This window comes from Patiria miniata, unplaced genomic scaffold, assembly GCF_015706575.1.
Source record: "Patiria miniata isolate m_02_andy unplaced genomic scaffold, ASM1570657v1 HiC_scaffold_29, whole genome shotgun sequence".
In the NCBI taxonomy this organism is placed as follows: domain Eukaryota; kingdom Metazoa; phylum Echinodermata; class Asteroidea; order Valvatida; family Asterinidae; genus Patiria; species Patiria miniata.
The window spans coordinates 880,590-901,900 of record NW_024037068.1 but is presented as its reverse complement, the minus strand read 5'-3'; the positions used below and the strand labels follow the sequence as shown (position 1 = coordinate 901,900).

General features: G+C 41.2%; 1 protein-coding gene across 2 annotated transcripts in view; it reads left to right on the top strand.

Annotated features, from left to right (window-relative positions):
• Nucleotides 1-19,486, top strand: part of LOC119735442 (serine/threonine-protein phosphatase 6 regulatory ankyrin repeat subunit A-like) — a 32,008-nt gene extending 12,522 nt beyond the window's left edge. For both annotated transcript variants that reach the window (XM_038209140.1, XM_038209139.1), the window contains exons 10-24: nt 86-184; nt 1,291-1,389; nt 2,709-2,804; nt 3,864-3,959; nt 4,379-4,477; nt 5,967-6,062; nt 6,577-6,675; nt 7,739-7,837; nt 8,920-9,018; nt 10,724-10,819; nt 11,111-11,212; nt 12,582-12,677; nt 13,885-13,983; nt 15,213-15,308; nt 17,328-19,486. In XM_038209140.1, the coding sequence (XP_038065068.1) occupies nt 86-184; nt 1,291-1,389; nt 2,709-2,804; nt 3,864-3,959; nt 4,379-4,477; nt 5,967-6,062; nt 6,577-6,675; nt 7,739-7,837; nt 8,920-9,018; nt 10,724-10,819; nt 11,111-11,212; nt 12,582-12,677; nt 13,885-13,983; nt 15,213-15,308; nt 17,328-17,567 (1,611 nt within the window). In that variant the 3' untranslated portion in view covers nt 17,568-19,486. The remainder of the gene's footprint in view (nt 1-85; nt 185-1,290; nt 1,390-2,708; nt 2,805-3,863; nt 3,960-4,378; nt 4,478-5,966; nt 6,063-6,576; nt 6,676-7,738; nt 7,838-8,919; nt 9,019-10,723; nt 10,820-11,110; nt 11,213-12,581; nt 12,678-13,884; nt 13,984-15,212; nt 15,309-17,327) is intronic.
• The last annotated feature ends 1,825 nt before the right edge of the window (nt 19,487-21,311 follow it).

Here is a 21,311-nt window from a genome sequence, read left to right as displayed (position 1 = left end):
TTGTGATTATTCCCATGTGATGACTTGTGATTAACATGTGATGACATTGAATAGCTTGATTACAAGTGTGTTTGTGTTGTGTTAGGATGGGAATGTTCCCATGATTTTGGCAGCTGTGGGAGATAATGTGGAGGCCATTCAACATCTCTTGGACAAAGGCGCACGCCTTGATGAGGTCACTCAGGTAAAGATCCTCTCCAGCCAAACCAAAAAAATAATCAAAAGAGGGGCCAGAATGTCAGAAGCAGAATGTCATCTTGCTTTCCAAATATTTGTGGGAAGCATGCTCCTTGATTCCGTTTTGGAAGTACTTGCATTTGACCAAACTTTCGAAGAGTTTTGAGATATTCTTAAGGTCAGTGTCAAAGCGAATATGGAGACGGTTTGTGAAGCATTCCGTCCTGCAAATTCATGATAAAGTTAACACATTTCACAAAAAAAGTGATAGTCCAATTACATCAGATTCGTTTGGAATTTGCTTTCTTGACCATTAGACCAAAAAAAGTCTCCGGTTTCTTGTCAGTGCGCCATAGCCATGTGCGTCGGCAAAATAAGGAAAAAACAAATTTCAATGTAAGATGATGTCTCAAAATCGCCAAACTCACTGGTTTGACTGGAATCCAGCTTCTGCACAATTTTAACGTGTTTTTAGATGGGGTTATGATCGAGTATATATCTCTGGGCTCCCATATATTTTGCACTAAATTAAGTCGGGCACCATTTGCAGCTTGTGTTGTAATTTTGTAATTGTGCATCTGGAAGCAATGGTCGTGTATCTACAACCTGAAAACGCTTTTTAATAAGCGCAATATGTAAGGGAGCAGACTAATGACCAGCCTGGCAGCTTATGCACGATGTCAAAGTCACTGTATGGTCTGACGTCGCCTTTTCTCTGATTTTTGTCTTTGACTATCTGAAGAATGTTCTTGTCAGTCGAGATCATAAGTGGGTGCAGAATTCTCAAGCCTAATGGCCTAACTGAGGTCACCTCAAGCTCCGCTCTGAAGGATATTTTTTAGAGTTTTAAGGAGATCGAAGCATCATCTGCAACATCAGCGGACATTTGAAGGGAAAAAAGTAGGGGGAAAACAACAAATTTGCATCGCCACACCTCTTTTGGGGCAAGCTCTATACCAGAAACCGGAGACTTTTTTGGGGGGGCCTTTAGTCAGCAATTTCTCTGACGATCATTGACAAAGTTCACTCCTGCTCGGGACGTAGAATTTATTTTTCATTTTGGAAAGACTTCGGAGCTCTGACCTACATATTTTGTATATTTTGAAATTGCAGAAGGGGAACAGTCCACTGCATTGTGCAGCCATGAAGAACAGCACAAAAGCCATTGAATTATTGATTGATAAAGGAGCTGACCTCCAGGCAAAAAATCAGGTAAGCCGTTTCCACGTTCCTGGGGCTAATTTCATGGAGGGCTGTTTTGTCTTTAACCCTAACCACCCCAACTCCATCAAAATCCATCCCCCCATTTTGGTGGAGGAGGCCTGGCGTGACTAAATATTGATGGAGTATGATGGACTTGGGCCAAATAACCTGAAGCAGTACTGGCTAGGGGTATTGGATCGATTTTACCTCTAGCTTGCTGTACTGCTATTGTATTAAAAGCCATGTGTAGCAAGTCCATGAATGTCAACCAGTGTGTCAGTGGTGGATTCCATTATGTCATGAATGTACAGTTTTGTATTGGAAGTACAGTGATTGATGGATTGTGATGGACTTGGTCCAGTTCCTAGTAAAAGGAACTAGGGAATTAGGGATGAACCAATCTAATGGTGGTTTGCGGTTACCAGCGACACCACGCGCGCCAGACGACGGCTGATTGATGAGGCACTGTGAGCGAGGTCCATGCATTCTCCACTCGGCTTTGCCTTTTTGAGGACCGCTCATAATGCGACATCAAACAGCCGTTGTGCTGTGAGCCTGATATCTTTACCTTCCAACATGCCTTTGATTGCATGGCGTTGTTAAGGTTGAAATTTCCCCCGAATTTTGCGAGATATGTTCAGAATCTAAGCTTTTCTGGACCAACCTTCAATGATACTGTCGCTGTTGAAGTCGCCACCTTGCTTTGCTCCAATATTTCTTGTGATATTTCTTTCGATATTTCTTTTATAGTAATTCTACATTTTTGGTTAGTATTCACAACATATAATGCATTATGCACGAGAAATTTCTCTATTAAACTGGTAGATAAATGTAAAAAAAAAAAAAAAGTAGCATTTTCCACGAGATGGTAAAGGTGCTTTCGGCTCCTTCCTTCTTTCCTTCCTTGAAAGTGAAGCCTCATATGTATGAGGATAAACGCACTTGCCAGAAACACCCAGGCAAACCCCCTCTCTTAGCGATAAATGTCACTGGGTTCTTTTACATGCATTGCATTACACAACACATGGGACCTATGGCTTTATGTGCCATCCGAAGGATGAAGCAATAATGGTAATTGCCTTGCTTAAGGGCACAAGTGTCCAGACATCGGCTGGACCCACGCCGCTGTTGCCCCTGAAACACCAGATCATGAGACCAGTGCTCTTAACCGCAAGGCCATGACACTAAACTTAAACTAAATTTTGACGTGCTCGTGCTAGATTTTTTTGTGTAAGCATCCAGGAAGCGTCACGTGTCTGTGCGCCTTGACCAAAGGCTAGGTGACGTGGAACAATAAGCATTTTGTGGACCTTTTTACTCCCTCACAGGATGGGTTGTCCCCTCTTCATTACGCGGCCATTGAACATCCCGAAGCCACAAAGATACTGCTGGCTAAAGGAGCTGATATCGAGGCCAAAATGACCGTGAGTAAATTTCTCCATACAGGGATAAGATTTGTCAGGACTTTTTTCCTTTATTTCATGACTTTTAAAAAAGGCTTTTGAACTCCGGAATTGATGAGACTTTACGATGAAGGTCTCTGCACCTACCATGCATGGACCGCATTAACAGGGAACCCATTTTTGTTGTGTTCCCTGAATGCGTTTAATAAATTGTGAACTGTTGAATTGGATGGTGCCAGACTATTTATTCATTCTTGCCTCACTTTCAATTTTTTTTCATGTGGCTTAAAACATTAGGGTATGTTTAATCACAAATTTTAAATTATTCATCAGAGCAGACTGGTATTAATTTGTAATGTCATTGCTTTCATTTCTCTACACAAGTTCCAAAAAGTGAAGATTTTACCTCACTCTCAATATTATAATGGCCAAATTGTGAATAAGGCCAATAGGGGCCTCCTTGATACTTACTTTCTTCCAATAAATAAATTTGGTCGTGACTTTGTAACAAACAGGTAGAAGCCATTTCAAAAATGAGGATTAAAGTTTTGTCTTGTTTTTTATCCCCCTGGCTTTCAAGCCAGACAGGGGGATTTTGCAATCGTATATTCCTTCTGTGTGTCTGTGTGTGTGCTCCATTTTGTTTTTTTCACTGTAAGTTCTGTCATCAATCTCAACTAAACTTGAAAAGTGGTCTGTGGTGAGAAGGCCGATGTCACAAAAAATTCTTTCCAATATGGATATTTACAAGTTCTCTGGAGAGCTCAGCTCAGTACTACTAATGACTCTAATATGTGTCAGTAGTAGGTCTACTGTTAATGACTCCACATGCTGCAGTGGCAAGGGGAACATACCAAGACTCACTGACATTAGGCTGCACGGAGTCCCGTGTCTCACCCAAACTCCCCATTCAACCCAAACTCCCCATTCAACTGAGAACTCTGATACCTGCCGGGTGGACAATCAAGGCCGTCACTGAAAATTGTCCTTACTAACTGCCTGTGCATGTATACAAACTGCCAGGATGCCAGGGGGATCGCGCAAGTTTTACTTGCAGTATTTTTGTGTGTGTACACACAGGATGGAATGACGCCAATCTTCCCTGCAGCCCATGCCAGTGTTGAGTGCTTAAAGCTGCTTATTGAGGCTGGTGCTAATGTCAACGTTCACTCAGAGGTAGGCCAAGAAACCCTGCAATTGTTTATTATTATACTTGAGAGTGACATGTCGACTGTGACTGCTCTGTGTATAAGAACAGCTAGATAGGGCACTACATGGCCTAAACCCCCAAATCAGTTCTGATAAGGGGGCCGGAACCAGTCTATCTTGCAAGAACTGGATGATTGCAGTTCCAACTAGTTGAACCCTGCAAGTGTTTATGATTATGCTTGAGAGTGAAATGTGATCGACTGTGAAGCTAGATAGGGCACTACATGGCCTTATCCCCCAAATCAGTTTTGATGACCAGTCTGTCTTGCGAGAACTGGATTATTGCAGTTCCAACTAGCCGCGAACCCCAAATAGCATATCTCTTTTTAAGGTGTCAGCGATTTACCCATAAAACCTGCTGTTTGTTTTTTACATTTGCTAAATAGGATGGAACGACCCCCCTGCATCGCGCCGTCCAATCTTCTAACGTTGAGTCAGTGCAGTATCTCATTGAGAAGGGGGCTTCTATTGATGCTGTTGATGAAGTGAGTATATCAAGCCACATTCACATTTTGAATCAAATGCCCTCCTTTCATTGGTCAAAGTTCTAAAGCATCAGGGAAGTAAAAGTAGCTATAAACTTGCACATGCGTGCCCGACACATGTCCAGCTGGTTGATAGTCCCAGGGAAGAACGATTCTTATGGATTTTCCAAGGAACTTGCTCCACTTTTGAGAATGAAATTAAATGTGTGAGGTATACTAAACATGTACAACATGGTCAAGACACAGTCAAATAAGCCAACAGGGATCATTTGAGGTCATTGTGTACAAAGACTTGTTTACGACAGAAACGAATGAGCATTCAGTGACGTTACTGAGAGTAAAGGTTTAGGGCTGCTGAATGTGTTGCTTTGACAATATAATGTCAAAGGCCATGCAGGGGTCAATTGAGGTGTAACTCATGATGGAAAAAAATGTGAAAAATGCTATTGTTTCATAGTAGTATACATATATTGACTGCTCTATCTCATGATGTAAAATGCTATTGTTTCATAGTATACAAATATTGACTGCTCTATCTCTTGATGTAAAATGCTATTGTTTCATAGTATACAAATATTGACTGCTCTATCTCTTGATGTAAAATGCTATTGTTTCATAGTATACATATATTGACTGCTCTATCTTGTGATGTAAAATGCTATTGTTTCATAGTATACAAATGTTGACTGCTCTATCTCGTGATGTAGTAAAACTAGCCTGCGGGGGTGATCCATGACGCATTCAATTTTTCCTGAGGCGAAGCTGAGGGAAAATAGAATGCTCCATAGATCATTGAAGGAGGCTATTTTGACTACACCACAAGATCAAGCAGTCAATATTTGTTTTTATCACCTCTCTCACAGATTCTGCTTGTTAAGTGATGACTGAAAAATTGAATCTAAATTCAATTAAAATGTACTTCAAATTGAATACGAAAATAGGTGAAAGTTTACTTGTACTTTTCCAAACTACCACTTCACAAAATGTTTAAACCCAGCTCTGTAGTACAGCGCGTGCTTGGGACTAATACGCGCAACGCGCACACCCATAATGCTTTTGCACACAATCCCGGTTCTCATCGTACAGTACTTTGGTTGCTATGGGTCTAGTACTTTTTGTCGTGCACAGCAAGATAGCAAAAATAGCGAACAAAATGTGACTCACTCTCGGCCAATCAAGATACAGAATCTGTGGGTGAGGTGTATTAAAAACAAATACACCCAGGAGCCAATCATTTCCTGAACTGAAAATGAAGAGGTTCAGAAAAATTGAGAAGACCAAACATATAGGGATCGACTGCGAAAAAAAAAAGCGAAATGCATGATTCGTGGATCACCTCAAGCTGGTACAGATTTGCAATACATGACTTATCTAGACTTCTTGATTTACAGTGAATTAACCCTAAATATATAAAAAATATACAGATATTTTTTAAACATTCTGAAGTATTTAGACCAAACTTGGTATATCAGTGGACTTTTTTATGCAGGATGGTAAAACAGCACTGCATCATGCAGTCAAGGATGATGCAGCAGTGTGCAAAGTGCTACTGGATGCTGGGGCCAAGTACGACTGCAAAGATAACGTAAGTGGCAAGGATAGCAATCTGTGTTTATTTTCAAGGGAATATATACAACATGCTTTTGCTTTGTATTCAGAAATTGATGGATTTGGGGTTTGTGTTTATTAGCAACTATTGTTACACTGACATGTTTGATCTGATACACCGTGCCCTCTGGAGACATGCACACAACAGGGAACAAAAAATTGTATATGTCTCCACAGGGTAATTTCTATAGATGAATAAGTCTCCACAAGGTTTTCACGAAATAGATAAATGGATTTTACTCAAAAACTATGATCCAGATCGAGTCTTGGACGAAGACTACATAGAACATTGACCTTGGCCCAGGGATGACACAATTGGTGCAGTAATTGTTGGTTACAAAAGAAAAACTGTTTCAAAACATAAACTTCTTGGTAACCACCAATGCGAAACAACGATGGAGGATTGTTTGTATTTTAGTTTGTAACGTCATCCTGAAGAACTCCTGATTAACATTTGAATTGATTAAGTTGGGGTGTTTTTTTCCCAACAGAATGGGAAAGTTCCAATGTTTTTTGCAGCCTTGGGGGACAATGACAAAGCGATTCAACATCTCTTGGACAAAGGTGCAAACTTTGGGGACACAAGTGAGGTAAGCGCATACATGTAACCACCACGGCTGATAAAGTTGGGTTTAAAGGATTTAACCCCCCCCCCCTTTTTCTCTTCCCCCGTGGAATGGAGTGACTGGCTCAACAACCCCAACTTTCCCCCTTCCTTTCCAAGCCTCGTGGTCTGCTGCATTGAACTTAAGATCTTAATTAAGTGCCAGTCAAGCGGGGAATTCGAAACCTGTTTTAGTGAATGTATTTGGGCAAGACACTTTAGCCCTGTCCACACTGGACTTTTTTGGGGGAAAAGCAATATTTAGCGTGTCATGATGAAATCATATCGTGTGTAACAATTATATTGTGCATGTAAATGGCATGTGCATGTCTACTGTGTGTATCAGGGGCTGAAGAATGTGATCAGCATTTTGTTTTCTGGGTACGGTGAGTCATTATACTGACCCAGTGACAGCTCGGTTACTTCGCCCACGCGACGGGGTAAAATTTCCTGTGTCCAAGTGCAGACAATGGTCACATTTGACTATTTTTCACTTGACCATCGTCTCGGTAAAACCGTCCAAAAAAAAGTCCAGTGCAGACACGGCTTTAGTCACTAAATTCTTCCCAACCCAGAGGTAACTGGTTTAATACCTGTGAGGGCAGAGATGGTTATTATGGTTGCTTTTAGCTGCTTCGCAACAGGATGACAGTCAAGAAGTTAAGACTTGAGCGTAATTTTTTTTTTTATATATATATATACTCTGTTTTTTTCGTGGAGCGCCGTGGTGCAATGGTTATGGTGTTTAGCTCACTTGCCAAGGTACCTGGATTCAAACCCGGATGGGGAACATGGTGCGTGTGTTCTTGGGCAAGACCCTTTACTACAATTGCCTCTCTCCACCCAGGAGTATAAATGGGTACCTGTGAAGGTAGAGACCAGATTGTGCTGATCTTGAGCTGCTGCAGAAACTGGTCTCATGGCCTGATGAACAGGGGGAATAATTGTGAAGCGCTTTGAGACCTTTTGGTATAAAGCGCTATATAAGCACTATATTATAATTTTTATAATTGTTTACAAACATCTGTTTTATACCTTTTAAATGTTAGACAGGGGAAACCCCACTGCATATGGCAGCCGTGATGAACAGCACAAAAGTCATCAAGATTTTGATTGAAAGGGGAGCTGACATCCATGCAAGGAATATGGTAAGCGGCAGCCAATAATGGACCGATCCAGTAATCCCCGCCCACTGCGCACTGGGCAAATTAACACGTGCTCCTCTCCAATGCCACACTGCATTTTCCTGCCGCGCGCAACATACGAGCGTGCACGCATGTCGGACTTTTTGTGCACGCATGTCGGACATAAATCACGGCTGTGATTGGTCGGAACACCATGGGGTGGTGCTTACTGGATCGGTCCATATGCTGAGACTTTAAAGGGGTATCTGCTCCGTTCACAAGTACCCCCTCACCGGCAAACAAAGTACAGTTTGGGGTGACCGACCGACGCCATCTTGCCTGACTGCAATTTTGCCGCGACGCGTGGCCGTACCACTGCGTGTACATAGTACAAATCCCCTGGCGCACGTGCGTCACACACAAGGAACGTTGTTAGGTAAAAGGGCGCCCTCTTTCGTTGGCGCACGGAGCTTATTACGGCCTGAAATCCCCCTCAAAATAGGTTGTGGATTGTCCTATTTCAAAGGTCTGCTTGAAAGGAAACTAACCTAATGTCTTACCGTTCCAAAAAAAAGATGACAAAACCCAGGTTGTATACATCGGACGCGGCGGACATTTGTGGCATACACATTTCCATACATGTCCATTCAATGTTCAGTTTACGTTGTGTTTTTGTCACATAATACACAGAGCACCAATACACAAATGTTGTCCCTCGCACGTCCGCAGAATGCGATGCATCGTTCGCAAGGATTTACAACTAGTACTCAACAGCTCGATTTTTTAGTCAAAATTTTGATGCCCAAAATTTGTTCTCTCATGTTCTCCCATGAATAACACAAGAACGCGAATAACATGAATAACACAATGGTTGTGTGGACATTTATATCCTACTTTTAAATTTTCTTTCCAATTAACATCATTTTGTTTAAAAGACGTTTTGTATCCCAATTGGAAGCATTCCAGGAATGAGAAATTGAGAAATTTGCGGGGGGGGGGGGGGAATCTTACAAGAGCTGTTTCAGCTGACTTGCCTAAACAGCTGAAACTAATCATCTACATTAGAATTTGATCAAAAAATGGTGTTGATGATTCCCCCTTCACAGCATGGCTGGACGCCTCTGCACTCAGCAGCCAATATGAAACACCCTGCTGCCATGAAGTTGCTGATCGCCAAAGGAGCAGATGTGGAAGCCAAAACGATTGTGAGTTGTCATCTGTCATGACTAAAGGTTTGCTTTCATCCAGAGACCACCAAAATGTATTGAAAATCATGTATTGGACACTGTAATGTACGTGAAACATGTGTAGGGCCTGTGCGCCTCGCAACAGAGAACTGCAACCTTTAAATCTCATTTCTGGCAGGAAGGCTTACAGCGATCAAAAGGTTGCACAAACATTCTGCAGTTAAACAAGTGCAACAATTGTTAACAGGTTAAAGGCTTCAAATAGGTCTCGTTCAAATGACGTCATTTCCTACAGACCAGCCACGTGCATCAGCATTTTGAGCGTCAACTTCCATAACGCGCATCAGCTGCGTCGTATTTTGAACACATTTCGAGAAACAAGCACGCATGTTTGGAACATTTGTCCACACTGCGCAATGCGTGCTTGATTGCGTAAAAATAAGCAGTTGCAGTTCTCCTACAGAAATGGCTGTCATTGAAAGAGCCCTATTGTTCTCTGCAAGTTTAGGACACAGACAATCCATAAAATGAACATTTGTGGGGGAAAAGTTGCAAAACCCTTTTTGTTTACATCTAACATAGCAGGGTTTGTTTTTGGTTTTGTTTTTTTTTGCCTTGCCCACTTGTACGTCCTGCACTAAAAAAAGCCTTGAAGTTTGAGGCAAATTGTCAACACAAGACAGATGAAGCATTTAATAAATGACAACACACAGAGGTTTTCACGCCAATTTCAAACAAATTAATAGAAATATGTGGTTGATTTTCAATGTGGTTCACTCATTCCACAAATTTAGGGTCCAGTTTTCTTTTTGACCCTGTTTACATCTGATGATATTTTATGTGTTTGTGATGATAATAGTAATAATAATAGTGGATATTTATAAAGCGCACGTATCCACCAGGTTTGGTGCTCAAGGCGCTACATCATTATTACCCCTGCTCATTGGGCACATGAAATATTCCAAATACCATCTCAGCTCCCTGGGGAGTATACAGCTCGATGCAGCCTGTTAAGCGCAAGGAATCTAATTCAATCACAATAACCATCTCTGCCCTCACAGGTACCCATTCACTCCTTGGTGGAGAGAAGCAATGAGTGACAAAGTGCCTTGCCCAAGGGCACACGCACCATGACCCCGCCAGGATTCAAACCCACAACCTGCAGCTTTACCCGCAGACCACGAATCAGTGCCCTTAACCACGAGGCCACAGTACTCCACAATACACTCTTTAATGCATTTGATCTCCAAGAGTGATTATGTAAAGCAAATTACCTGCCAAGGAAATGAGACAGTTTACTCTGAAGTCAGTTTGAATGCAAGGTTTAACAGGGACACAAAAAAGTCTAAACTTTTGACCCCTAATCTATGTAATGACCCAGAACCAAAAGTTCACATCCCAAAATTCATCTGCAGTATAAAAAAAACGGATATTTGAAGCTATAGTTGTCATGGTTGTGTGAACATTTATATTCTACTTCTTGGCAATCTTTCCAACTATTATTATTATTCAGAAATGCATTTGAGATCCCAATAGTGCACATTCAAGATGCTCCTATATTTCTCCTGAAAACATTTACGATGGTTGTGCTGAACAAATGATAGCCCTTAGCAGATCACTTAGCAGATTTACCAACACAAGCTTATGACAAGGCAGTGTCTCTCCTATTTCTGTTTCCCAATGATCAAATTGCTGAAGACTCGGTCTTGTTTCCCGTGTTCAGAATGGAATGACGCCAATCTTCAATGCATCTAAAGCCAATCCACAGGGCCTGAAGCTGCTTATTAAAGCTGGTGCCACCGTTCAAATTCAGGCAGATGTAAGTCCAGGAATTTCAAGATTTAAACAGGTTTTTGGGATAATTTTAGTTGGTCACCCCTACCACCCTGTACAAGGGTGCTGCTTGTAGCTACCTGTTCCCTTATTAAAAAACATTTTAAAGAAAATGCAAAGCATTGTGGGTGGGTTCCTTGCCAGAAACTATGTATGTACATTTAGTGCACATGGCTCGTGCTCAGTAGGGAAGTGATAATGGGTCGTTTTATGAAATGTATGCCGCTAAAGCTATGTTGTATTTATTTATTTTTTTCTCTTTTTAATTGTTGATCAGGATGGAGCTACGCCACTTTTCATAGCCGCCGAGAAAGACATCAACAGAACTAATTCCAAGATTCTCATTGAGGCTGGCTGTGAACTGGACACTCAAGATAAGGTTTGTATCTCAGGGATGTCAGTCCTGCAATTGCCTGATTTCAGGTTATTTTCCCCCTCAAATTGTTAGCCAATTTTAGGCAAAACTGTCAGAGTCTATGTACAAATCCAAGATGAACCTGAAATGCAATCTTGCATGAAAAAGAAGCGTTCATCATTAGTGCTAGTGGGCACTGTGCAGAAGCAGTGCATGTTTCTGTGCAAGATGAGAGCTCAGGTGCACGGCTGCGCGCCATGAAAGATTGTCCACATATCATAAAGAGTAAAGTAATTTTTTGTGTTTAATGTCTTACCCTTTTGTATGGACCCTGTGGTCATGATCTCCTTGCTTTCGCATGTATTGATTCATACACGTATGACACATTACATTCAAGCGACTTGAATCCTGGATCCTGATTGGTTCGATCCATGACAACAGCAGTGTAATATTATACTTATAGCACGGTCTGTATCACGCTGTGCGTATTGGCTATTCCAAGATGCGCGCGACGTTCCTTCTGCACACACTTGTAATAGAAAAAAAATGCTGAAAAGTTTGTGTATTGTGTGCGTGTCTTTAACATGCGTCCAGTTTGTTTGGAGATAAATTTGTTATCCCAGTCACGTTTGTGGAACATGGAAAATGTCTTGCATCCCACATACCACTAGGCTGAATATGGGACACAAATATGCACTTCTAAATATGGGACACAAATATGCACTACTCATAGGGCTATATTAAATCACTAGAGCGCTAAACTCCTCATTATGTGCAGAGATACTTTAAAGGCGTCCTGCGCACAGACATTTTGAATTAATGTGCGTGTCTGTAGAACATACATTAGATGAAGTGAATTTTTAAAGTGTATTCTAAATGCAACACGCAAGAACAACATACGCAAACAATTGTAAGCGCTTCAGGACGGTTAAAAAAACATCACAGCAAAAATTATCTGCAGCGAATACGTGCAAATGTTTGCATTGCTTACACAAAATAAAAATGCTCTCAATTACTAATTGTGCATTTCGGTTTCGGCTTTGATAACGCACCTGTATAGAATACAAATGCAGATATGCAAATAGCCGTACAAAGCCCGTACAAAATTTCAATTTCTCATAGGTTTGTGTACAAACATGGATGCGCCCAGTAGGCATCACTTTGTACATGAGTCAGCGGTCTAGTAACTTTAATATGGCTCTACATTATTCCGTGTTCCACTCAGGCTCGTGGGATAGCTATTAAAGTATGCACAACTACTCGTAGTTCATTCTGAACGTGCACTAACCTTTGGCAGCTTGACATGAGTGTAGCACTATTGGCATTCGTTGAGGAGGCATCTCGCAGGGGGTCCAGTGCTTGTCTAACTGTGCTTTTGTTTGCCCTTGGGCAGGATGGAGAGACGGCGCTGCACGTGGCCGCCCAGCACAACGCCCGTGCGTGCAAAGTTCTGCTGGACGCTGGAGCTAGAATGGACATTGCAGCTAAGGTATTTGACTTTCAGTGTCCCCGCAAATAAGACATTTTGCTACAGAGTTGAGAGGTTCCAAATGATTACTGTTAACGATGATGGCTGATTTGATGGCCCTTGACTCAAGAATTTCCCCCTCCCCCACGTCTTGTGAATTCTGACTGGTTACCACCATGGACAAATTTGACCAATCAGATAAGCTAGTTGGCTGATTTAGTCTGTGTACCTGCTCAAACTGCCCCTGTATATTGCTGCCTTTACCGCCCCAAAACGCCCAATGCCATATGTTTTATTGGGTTAAAGGTAGCGTCCAGCATTTGTAGTGTACACATTATGTTCATTTGAAGCTACAAAAGTTTTCAAAATCTAAAAAAGGGTGCTGTGCAACTAACCTGATGAAGTTTCAGCTCAGTGAATGCTGCATATTCAGAGAAAACAATATTCTAGGATCTCCATTTCAAATCCAAAGTTGCTGATTTATGTTTTGAATTGGGCCTGAATTCAGCGTCCGAGACATGTTCTCACTGAGCTGATTGCAGCTACGCGATGTAGTGCACTGAACTGACGAATTATAGCAACCGTGAGCGTTGTGTCAATGCTTGCACGCGCTTCGCCAAATTTTTAAAAAAAGGAACTACTAAGGCCAAAAAACCCACTTCAGTTTCTGGTATGGAGCTTGCCCCAAAATTGGTGCGGCAATGCGGCTTTTTTCCTTTTTTTTTTTCTTTTTTCCTTTTTTTCCCTTCAAATGTGGGCTGATGACTGCAAGTGGTGCCCCACTAAATTTAGTGCAAAATAAATGGGAGCCCAGAGAGGCCACATAAAGCTTATTCCCGATCGTTACCCCGTCTAAAAACATGGTAAAATTGTGCAGCAGCAGGATTCCAGTCAAACCAGTGAGTTTGGCGGTTTTGAGACATCATCATTTCATTAAAAAAAAAACTTTTTAAATTTGCCGATATAAGGCGACGTGGGCGCATACCAGAAACCGGAGCCTTTTTTTTTCTTTTGGCCTAACGGACGTTTCCAACAATGTGTCTTTCATAGATTTTTGCAAAATGACAGCTTGCCCAACAGAATAATTTCACAGGGAGTTTAGTCTCAATAATTATGTCAGTTACATTTTGGATAGTTGCAAATGATGGACTGTGCCTTTAATCAGGAAATAATACAATGCAATAATGGTACAATACAGGGGTTAATCATTTTTTTTTTCTTTTTGTAGAACGGTAAATTGCCCCTGCATAATGCTGCCCAATCATCCAATGTCAAGTCGCTGCAGTATCTCATTAACAAAGGTGCTCCTCTTGATGCTGTTGATGACGTGAGTATATATGTCTAAATTAGAACTTAATAATTTGTGCTTATTCTGTTTTTGTTTTTGTTTTCAAGTTGAAATATATTTCCAGATTTTGATTCAAACATTTAAAGGCCAGATACAAAAGCTAGTGGAATCATTTGGAAGTTTTGTGAAGACTCACATTTCATTAAAAAAATATTAGACTAAACAGAAGACTAAAGTATAGGAGAATATATATCATTATACAACGCCTGATTAAATCTCTGTCATCTGATTGGTGGGTCATTGATCATGTGTCATTGCATTATTTGTCCCAACGCACGGCGCAGCTGCACGGTAAAAACGGAAGGTCCATTCCACGGTAAATGGAAGTTCCAATGCACGGGTACACTTTTGGCAGCTCTGACCAATCAGATGACAAGGATTATTCAGGTGTTGTGTAAAACAAATAGTGAAAGTTTGTGAGTGCAATGGAAAGAAGAATTTCATTTGGTGACAGATGGAATGTTTCATTCCATGAGGTGAACACTCGTAGACATTCTTAATTTGTATATTATTATACCTCATACATATTCATGATCGACAGCCGAACTTTTACTGGTCAATTCACAATTACGTGCCAGACGTTATTTGTGCTGTTTACCAAGCACGCGTGAGGAGTCACGCACAGGGTAAATGCGCATGCGTAGTAGACTGTGACACGGGTTACCCGTGCAACAGTCTACTACGCATGCGCTTTACAAAGCAGTCTTGGAACTGACGCAGGGGTGTAGTATGCACGCGCTAACATCGCCCAAGTCAGCTTCCCACAAAGAGATGGTTGCATGGTACGCGAAAATGTTTAATTTTCACGATGTCCACGATGCGGAACAGGAGAATGTTTATAAATTAATGCATCTTGATGTACAAAAGAAAGTTGTCCACTAATGTATTTACAATTGTAGCAAATTGCAAGCAAAGTGAACGAGCGACATTGAACCATAATATTCTTCTGGTGGACTGGACAAGTTTATCCAAAGATTTGGTTTTTATTTTAGGTGCATGCTGCAACGAAAAAAAATCAGGAGCTGGATATGTTTGTTTTGAACAAATGCTTTCCAGTAAAAGCATTTGCTTCATTTTAGTCAGATAAATGCAAGTAATGCTTAAAAATAAGTAGTACACATGTACAAGCAAATACTACTTTGTATACATTCAACTCATTTATTGAGATGAATCCGAAGTTAATGCTTTATTTTGTTGGGATTATTCAGGATGGTTGGACTGCTGTCCATTATGCCGTCATGAAAGATGCAGAGTGTGTCCGACGTCTACTCAGAGCGGGTGCAAATGCAGAAATTAAAATGAAGGTACTCAAAACACTCATTTCTTCTTTTTTATAGTTATTTCTTTTTGCCAAAAAAATGCGAATGCTTCTTTATCTTTCCTTTTTTCTTCTTCTTCTTCGTCTTCTTGTGTATGTAAGAAGAGTTGCGAAAAGAAATGACTGTAAATTGTCATTTTGCAAAAAAAATAATAATTAACTGGAATGCGGAGTGCCGTGGCCTCGTGGTATGGGGCATTGATTTTGTGGTCTGCGGGTAATTCTGCAGGTTGTGGGTTCGAGTCCAGCCTGGGTTGATGGTGCGTGTGCCCTTGGGCAAGGTACCTTGTCACTCATTGCTTCTCCCCACCCAGGAGTAAAATGGGTACCTGCGAGGGTAGAGATGGCCATTGTGATTGAATTAGCTTCATTGCGCTTAACCCTAAAAGGGTCGTGGGGGGTCAGAATCAACACCCCCCCCCTTCAACTTTTTCCGCGATAGCCTTTAAAAGAATTTTTTCTGCGACCCGAGCTGTTATGACTTTTTAGCCTCGAGCGTTGTGCATCTTTTGATACTAAAAACATAAATATTGGACTAGGGGTTTCCGCGTAGTGAAAAACTTTCCGGCGCTATGCGCCAGGAAAACTTAATTTTCTCATATACGTCATGTACACAGAGCACAATTACCATTCGTACATATGAATAATTAATTAGCCATAATTCCAATACCCTTTGATCTGTAGTCATGAAATTTCTTGGGTATGTTCATGATGAGTTGCTCTATGCATGTACCGAGTTTCAAAATTGTTTGTCACTCGATGGCCGATGCCCCCCCCCCCCCCCCCCCCGGCTGAGAGTTGGTCAAAATAACCCAGCTTGATTAGGGTTAACAGACAGCATCAAGCTGTGTACTCCCATGGCCCATTGGCCCAATGATATGGGGTAATAATCATGTAAAGCGCTTTGATCTTTGTTAAAAGCGCTATTATTAACCAGTAAAAAATTGGTTCTGATGCAGCACTTGAAAATTCACCCAGAAACTTAAAGTCAATTTCTCCAGCAATTCCAAAGTTATTCACTTTTGAATGAGACATCTGATGAAAAAAAATCGGCCCACATTTACTGATGGAAAACAAACCCCATCCCCTCAGATATTCCCAGGCCAACAAAAGTGCCCCTCTCGCGGTCATAAATGTGCCCCCTCGATGTGAAAACAAAACTGCCCATAAAACGCACACGTGAAAACAATGTGATCGCACTTACAAATTTTCTCCTCTCTTGTGATGCAAAAGTGCCCCTCAAAAATACAAATACCCCTCGCACATTAACAAGATTGTGAACATTCACGAGATGGTAATCTATCCCTCGAAAGCACAAATACCCCTCTCGCACTTGTGCCCCTCTCGAGATGGGAAATGGGCCCTCACGCGAAAAAATGGTCACTGAACTGGTCATCAAAAGCAACAGTGCCCCTCTCATTTTAAAAAAAAATGGTCCTTTCGCATAGGCCTAACTAGTCAAACTCAAAGGCCAACCCAGAGAGGTTACTGCCTGGGCTGTACAGGAGGCCGAAGGGCTCTCTCAAGTGAAAAAAAAATTATCTTATTTGAGAACAATCTGGCTATATTGAAACTTTTTCAGGAATAGGCCTACACTGTAATATTTTGAGTAAGGGAATTAAGAATTTTATTTTTTTTAAAACACATATATATCAATGTTGTTAGTGAATTGTGTACCTGGTTACATGTATTCCTTGCAGTGTGAACGAAAATAGTTTTAAAATTGTCTCCTCTTTCACACCGATGGAAGGTGCCTGTTTTTTCTGAGCAAGTGCACCGTTTTGGTGACACCCCCCCCCCCCCTCCAAGTTTGATAAGCATAGCTGGCACAATACTTCCACCATTAAAAGGGATCTGAGTCCTCCATGGGTGCACCGTTTTTAGTGTGCTCGGTCTATACACGGAAAATACAAGAAAACCCAAGTTCATAAAATGAGCGGGAAAACAGTTTAATTAGGCAACTTGCATATTAACCTTTCACACAACTTGTGTGTTTTCCGGAAAGGCTGGCCTTTCAGCGTATGGTCTGTGCATGCAATACAGCCGTGACGTAGAAACGCTGGCCGCTTTGATCGGTGGAGGGCGGCACAATCCACACGAAAACACCGAACAGCAGACAGAATCAGATGAAGTAGATGAAGAAGATGTAGAAGATGAAGAAGATGAAGAAGAAGATGAAGAGGATGAAGAAGAAGATGAAGAGGATGAAGAGGATGAAGAAGATGAAGAAGATGAAGAAGATTGAGACCCATTTGACCCATACAACGTAGGGTGTTTGCGCAGGATGAAAAAGATGCTCGAAGAATATCAAAACAAAGAAGATGAAAAAGAAGAAAAAAACATTGAGGGGTCTTGATTCTGGTTAATGTACAAATACGTACATGTACTTGCAACGCTTTCCTTATGCACATAAGGCACAGAACGATACAAGAACCTATTGTATCCATGCGAGAATTACAGAGGGTGCTGTTGCAGCCCGTCACAAGACCAAGTTTCATGAAGGCCAGTGCTTGCAAAGAAAACAATAATGAATCCTTTACTATTAGGTTATTAGGAGACTAATATGTTGACCACAATCAGAAGCTACTACTGGTAAGATGGCACCACAGGGCACCTGCATGCCAGTGTAATTCTCACAGCCAGGGACAAAATACTGCAAAATCCCGCGGGCTTTAAAGCTATCATAGACAAGCATGGAACTTTGTTATTTTACAAGGAGTTGTGGAAGTTGTGGATGATATTCCAAGAACAAAAGGTCCTGGAAAAGTCTTGGAATCTTGCATTTAACCAATACGTGATTATGCTTCATACATGTATTTGCTGTCACTTTTTGCCTGCATGGAGTTTCTGTAGTTAATTTTGTTCAAAGCTTAGACATCACGATATTTACACCTCAAAAAGATTTTGCAGAGAATTAGAAATACTATTACAGCTACAGATATTTCATTTATAATGTACGTGTTACAAAAGAGTGTGATACTTTGTAAATGAATTTTCTATAAACACAGCCAATTTCTTAAGTAGTTTCGTTTACGTTTCAACTAGTTTCACTAGTCATCCTCATCCTAGTGAAACTAGTCGAAACGTAAACGAAACTACGTAATTAATTGGCTGTGTTTATAGAAAATTCATTTACAAAGTTGAAATTTTACCAGCCTGATAAAACTTCTTTCATGAAATTTAATTCTTGTCAACTTATTAACAAAAAAAGTAGATAAAATATCAACTTGCAAAAGTAATTAATTGTTAATGATTTGTAAGAATATATCCATGCAAAAAAACATTTTTATAACAAACTGAAATATTTCTATTCAAAAGTTCAACTATTTTGTATGCACTGTGTGTCAGCACACATCATTTGCTTTTGGTTTCAAAGCATGGGCCTCCTAAATTCCACAACAGTGTGTGGGTCTTTCTAGATCTTATCATTTTTGCTGGACATTTTGATTCATCTTAAAATCCATGAGTTCTTTCTTTTGAGTTATTTGGGGCTTATATGTCCGTAAGCAGGGTCATCCATAGCCTTGTTCAAAGACTGGATTTGAATTTATTCTCCTTATAAATTACACAACCGGTCCGTGTCAAGCGAGTTCTCAACAAGATGAATCAAATGCAGTCTTGGCAATATTGGCAGCGCTACCCAGGAAATTCCTCACGCGCGCTGTATTCAAGCTAATGCATGTGCGTGAGGTATGCTCAGGATTCCCTGGGTAAAGCTGCCAATAGTGCCAGGACTAGATTTGACTCATCTTGTTGGTAGAGAGCTCCACCAACCTGCGGCAACTTAATTAACCGCATTCATCACGGAACCGGCTGCAAAATAGGGGAATACAATTCCAGTCTTGGATGAAGACTAGGAGGTTATCCAGGGTAGCGTTTTGTTTTCATTGTAAAGGATAGGCAAATAGAGGCAGCCTTTTGTAGATACATGTTGTTTACCTGATCTTACGCCTGGATACTGCAGTAATTGCGACAGGGTTGCAAAAGACTTTTGTAATTGAAATCTGTGTATTGTAGGACCTTATTAATGCCACATTGCCTCCAGCAAGTATTTGTCTATTAATTTGGAATTTCGTAAGAAAGCGTGTGGACTTAAAACACATAAGCACTTCTCCCACCCCTCCCCGAACTTCACCCGAACCCCCACCCACCCCCACTCCCACCTCACCCCCACTCCCACCTCACCCCCACTCCCACCTCACCCCCACTCCCACCTCACCAATACCCTACCCCTTGAAAAGTCTTGGATTCCAAAATTTTAGTTACTGCCTTTCAAGAAAGTCCTTATTTACCTGATCGTTCGTCCTTCGTTGATAAGCCGTCTAGTATTTGCTTCTATACAGAATGGATACTGCTAGTAATTACGAGGTTTTCGGAAGACTTTTGTAATTGAAATCTGTGTATTGTATGTAGGACCTTGCTGCATAGCATCCAGCAAGTATTCATGTCCTTGAAGTCTTGAAAATATCTGTTTACCGATTGCAGCCGGATTAGCCCTGAGCAGCAAAGTTTGAGAGATTTGTTGACTAAATAGCAATCAGAAACTATCGCTTAGCAAATTGATGAGCACAAATCAGTTGAGAATCAGTCACAAACAGGGCCGGGGCGGCGGAACCGGGGGGGGGCAGATAATCCCAGGCCAACAAAAGTGCCCCTCTCGCGTTTATAAATGTGCCCCCTCGAGATGAAAACAAAACTGCTCCTAAAATGCACACAAAGTCATGAAAGCATATGTTCGCGCGACAAATAAAATTGTTTCCTCTCTTGTAAGTAATGGAAAACTGCCCCTCAAAAACACAAGTGCCCCTCTCGCATTAATAAGATTGTGCATTTTCTCGAGATGTGCAACTGCCCCTCGAAAGCACAATTTTATTAGTTCCCCGCTCCTAACATTAAAATTGTGACCCTCTTAAATATTATAGTGCTCCTCCTCACGCGAATAGAATGATCACTGAGCTGGCCATCAAAATGGGCGGACCCAGAGAGGTCACCTCCGGGGGCGGAAGGTTTGCATGTGCGGTGTGCCAAACGTACACCACCATCTTTTCCTAAAAATACATTGGTTATAGCTGTCAGAAATTGCCTCGGTACGATTCGCACCACAGAGCATCTAGAATCCTTTTTTTCCAGGGCCCCTAAGCGGGCCTAGAATTTGTGAACCCACTTTTTGGGGACCAAATTTGTTTGGGTGGTGTCTTCTGGATCCGCCATTGCGGAAGCCAAAAGGCTCTCACTTTCACACTGACAGAAGCTGCCCCCTTTTCTGAGCAAGTGCCCCTTTTGTTTATGATTGACATCACGATATTTACTCCTTAAAATATTCTCCAGAGAATTGAAGAAAAAAAACATATATTACATCTATTTTATGTCATGTACGTATAACAAGAGAGTGTAATTTATATACATTAAATTCTTGTAAACTTATTAACAAAACAGTATAGGCCTAATCAACTTGCAAAAGTGATTAAATTTTAGTGATTTGTAGAAATAAATCCATTTAAAAAATTGTGTAACAAACTAAAATATTTCTCTTCGAAGGTTCAACTATTTTGTAAGTACTGTGTGTCTGCAAACGTCACTTTGCTCTTGATTTCCTTGCATGGGCAACCTGAATTATACAACAGTGTGTGGGTCTTTCTATAGGCCGTGTAATTTTTGCTGGACATTTTGATCCATGGGTTGTTCCTTTGAGTTATTGGTGGGGCTTATAATGTCCGTGAGCAGGGTCATCCATAGTTGGTCCAAGAATGGATTTGAATTTTATTACCCTTATTATACAGCCGGTCCGTGACAGGCGAGGTCTCAACAAGATGAATCACTATGCGGTCTTGGCAATATTGGCAGCGCTACCCAGGAAATTTCTCACGCGCGCTGTATATGCTCGGAATTTACCGAGTAGAGCCATGGAGGCAGGAATAGTAGAACTGCCAAAATTGCCAAAACTGGATTTGATTAATCTTGTTGGTGGAACCACCCCGCAGCAACTTCA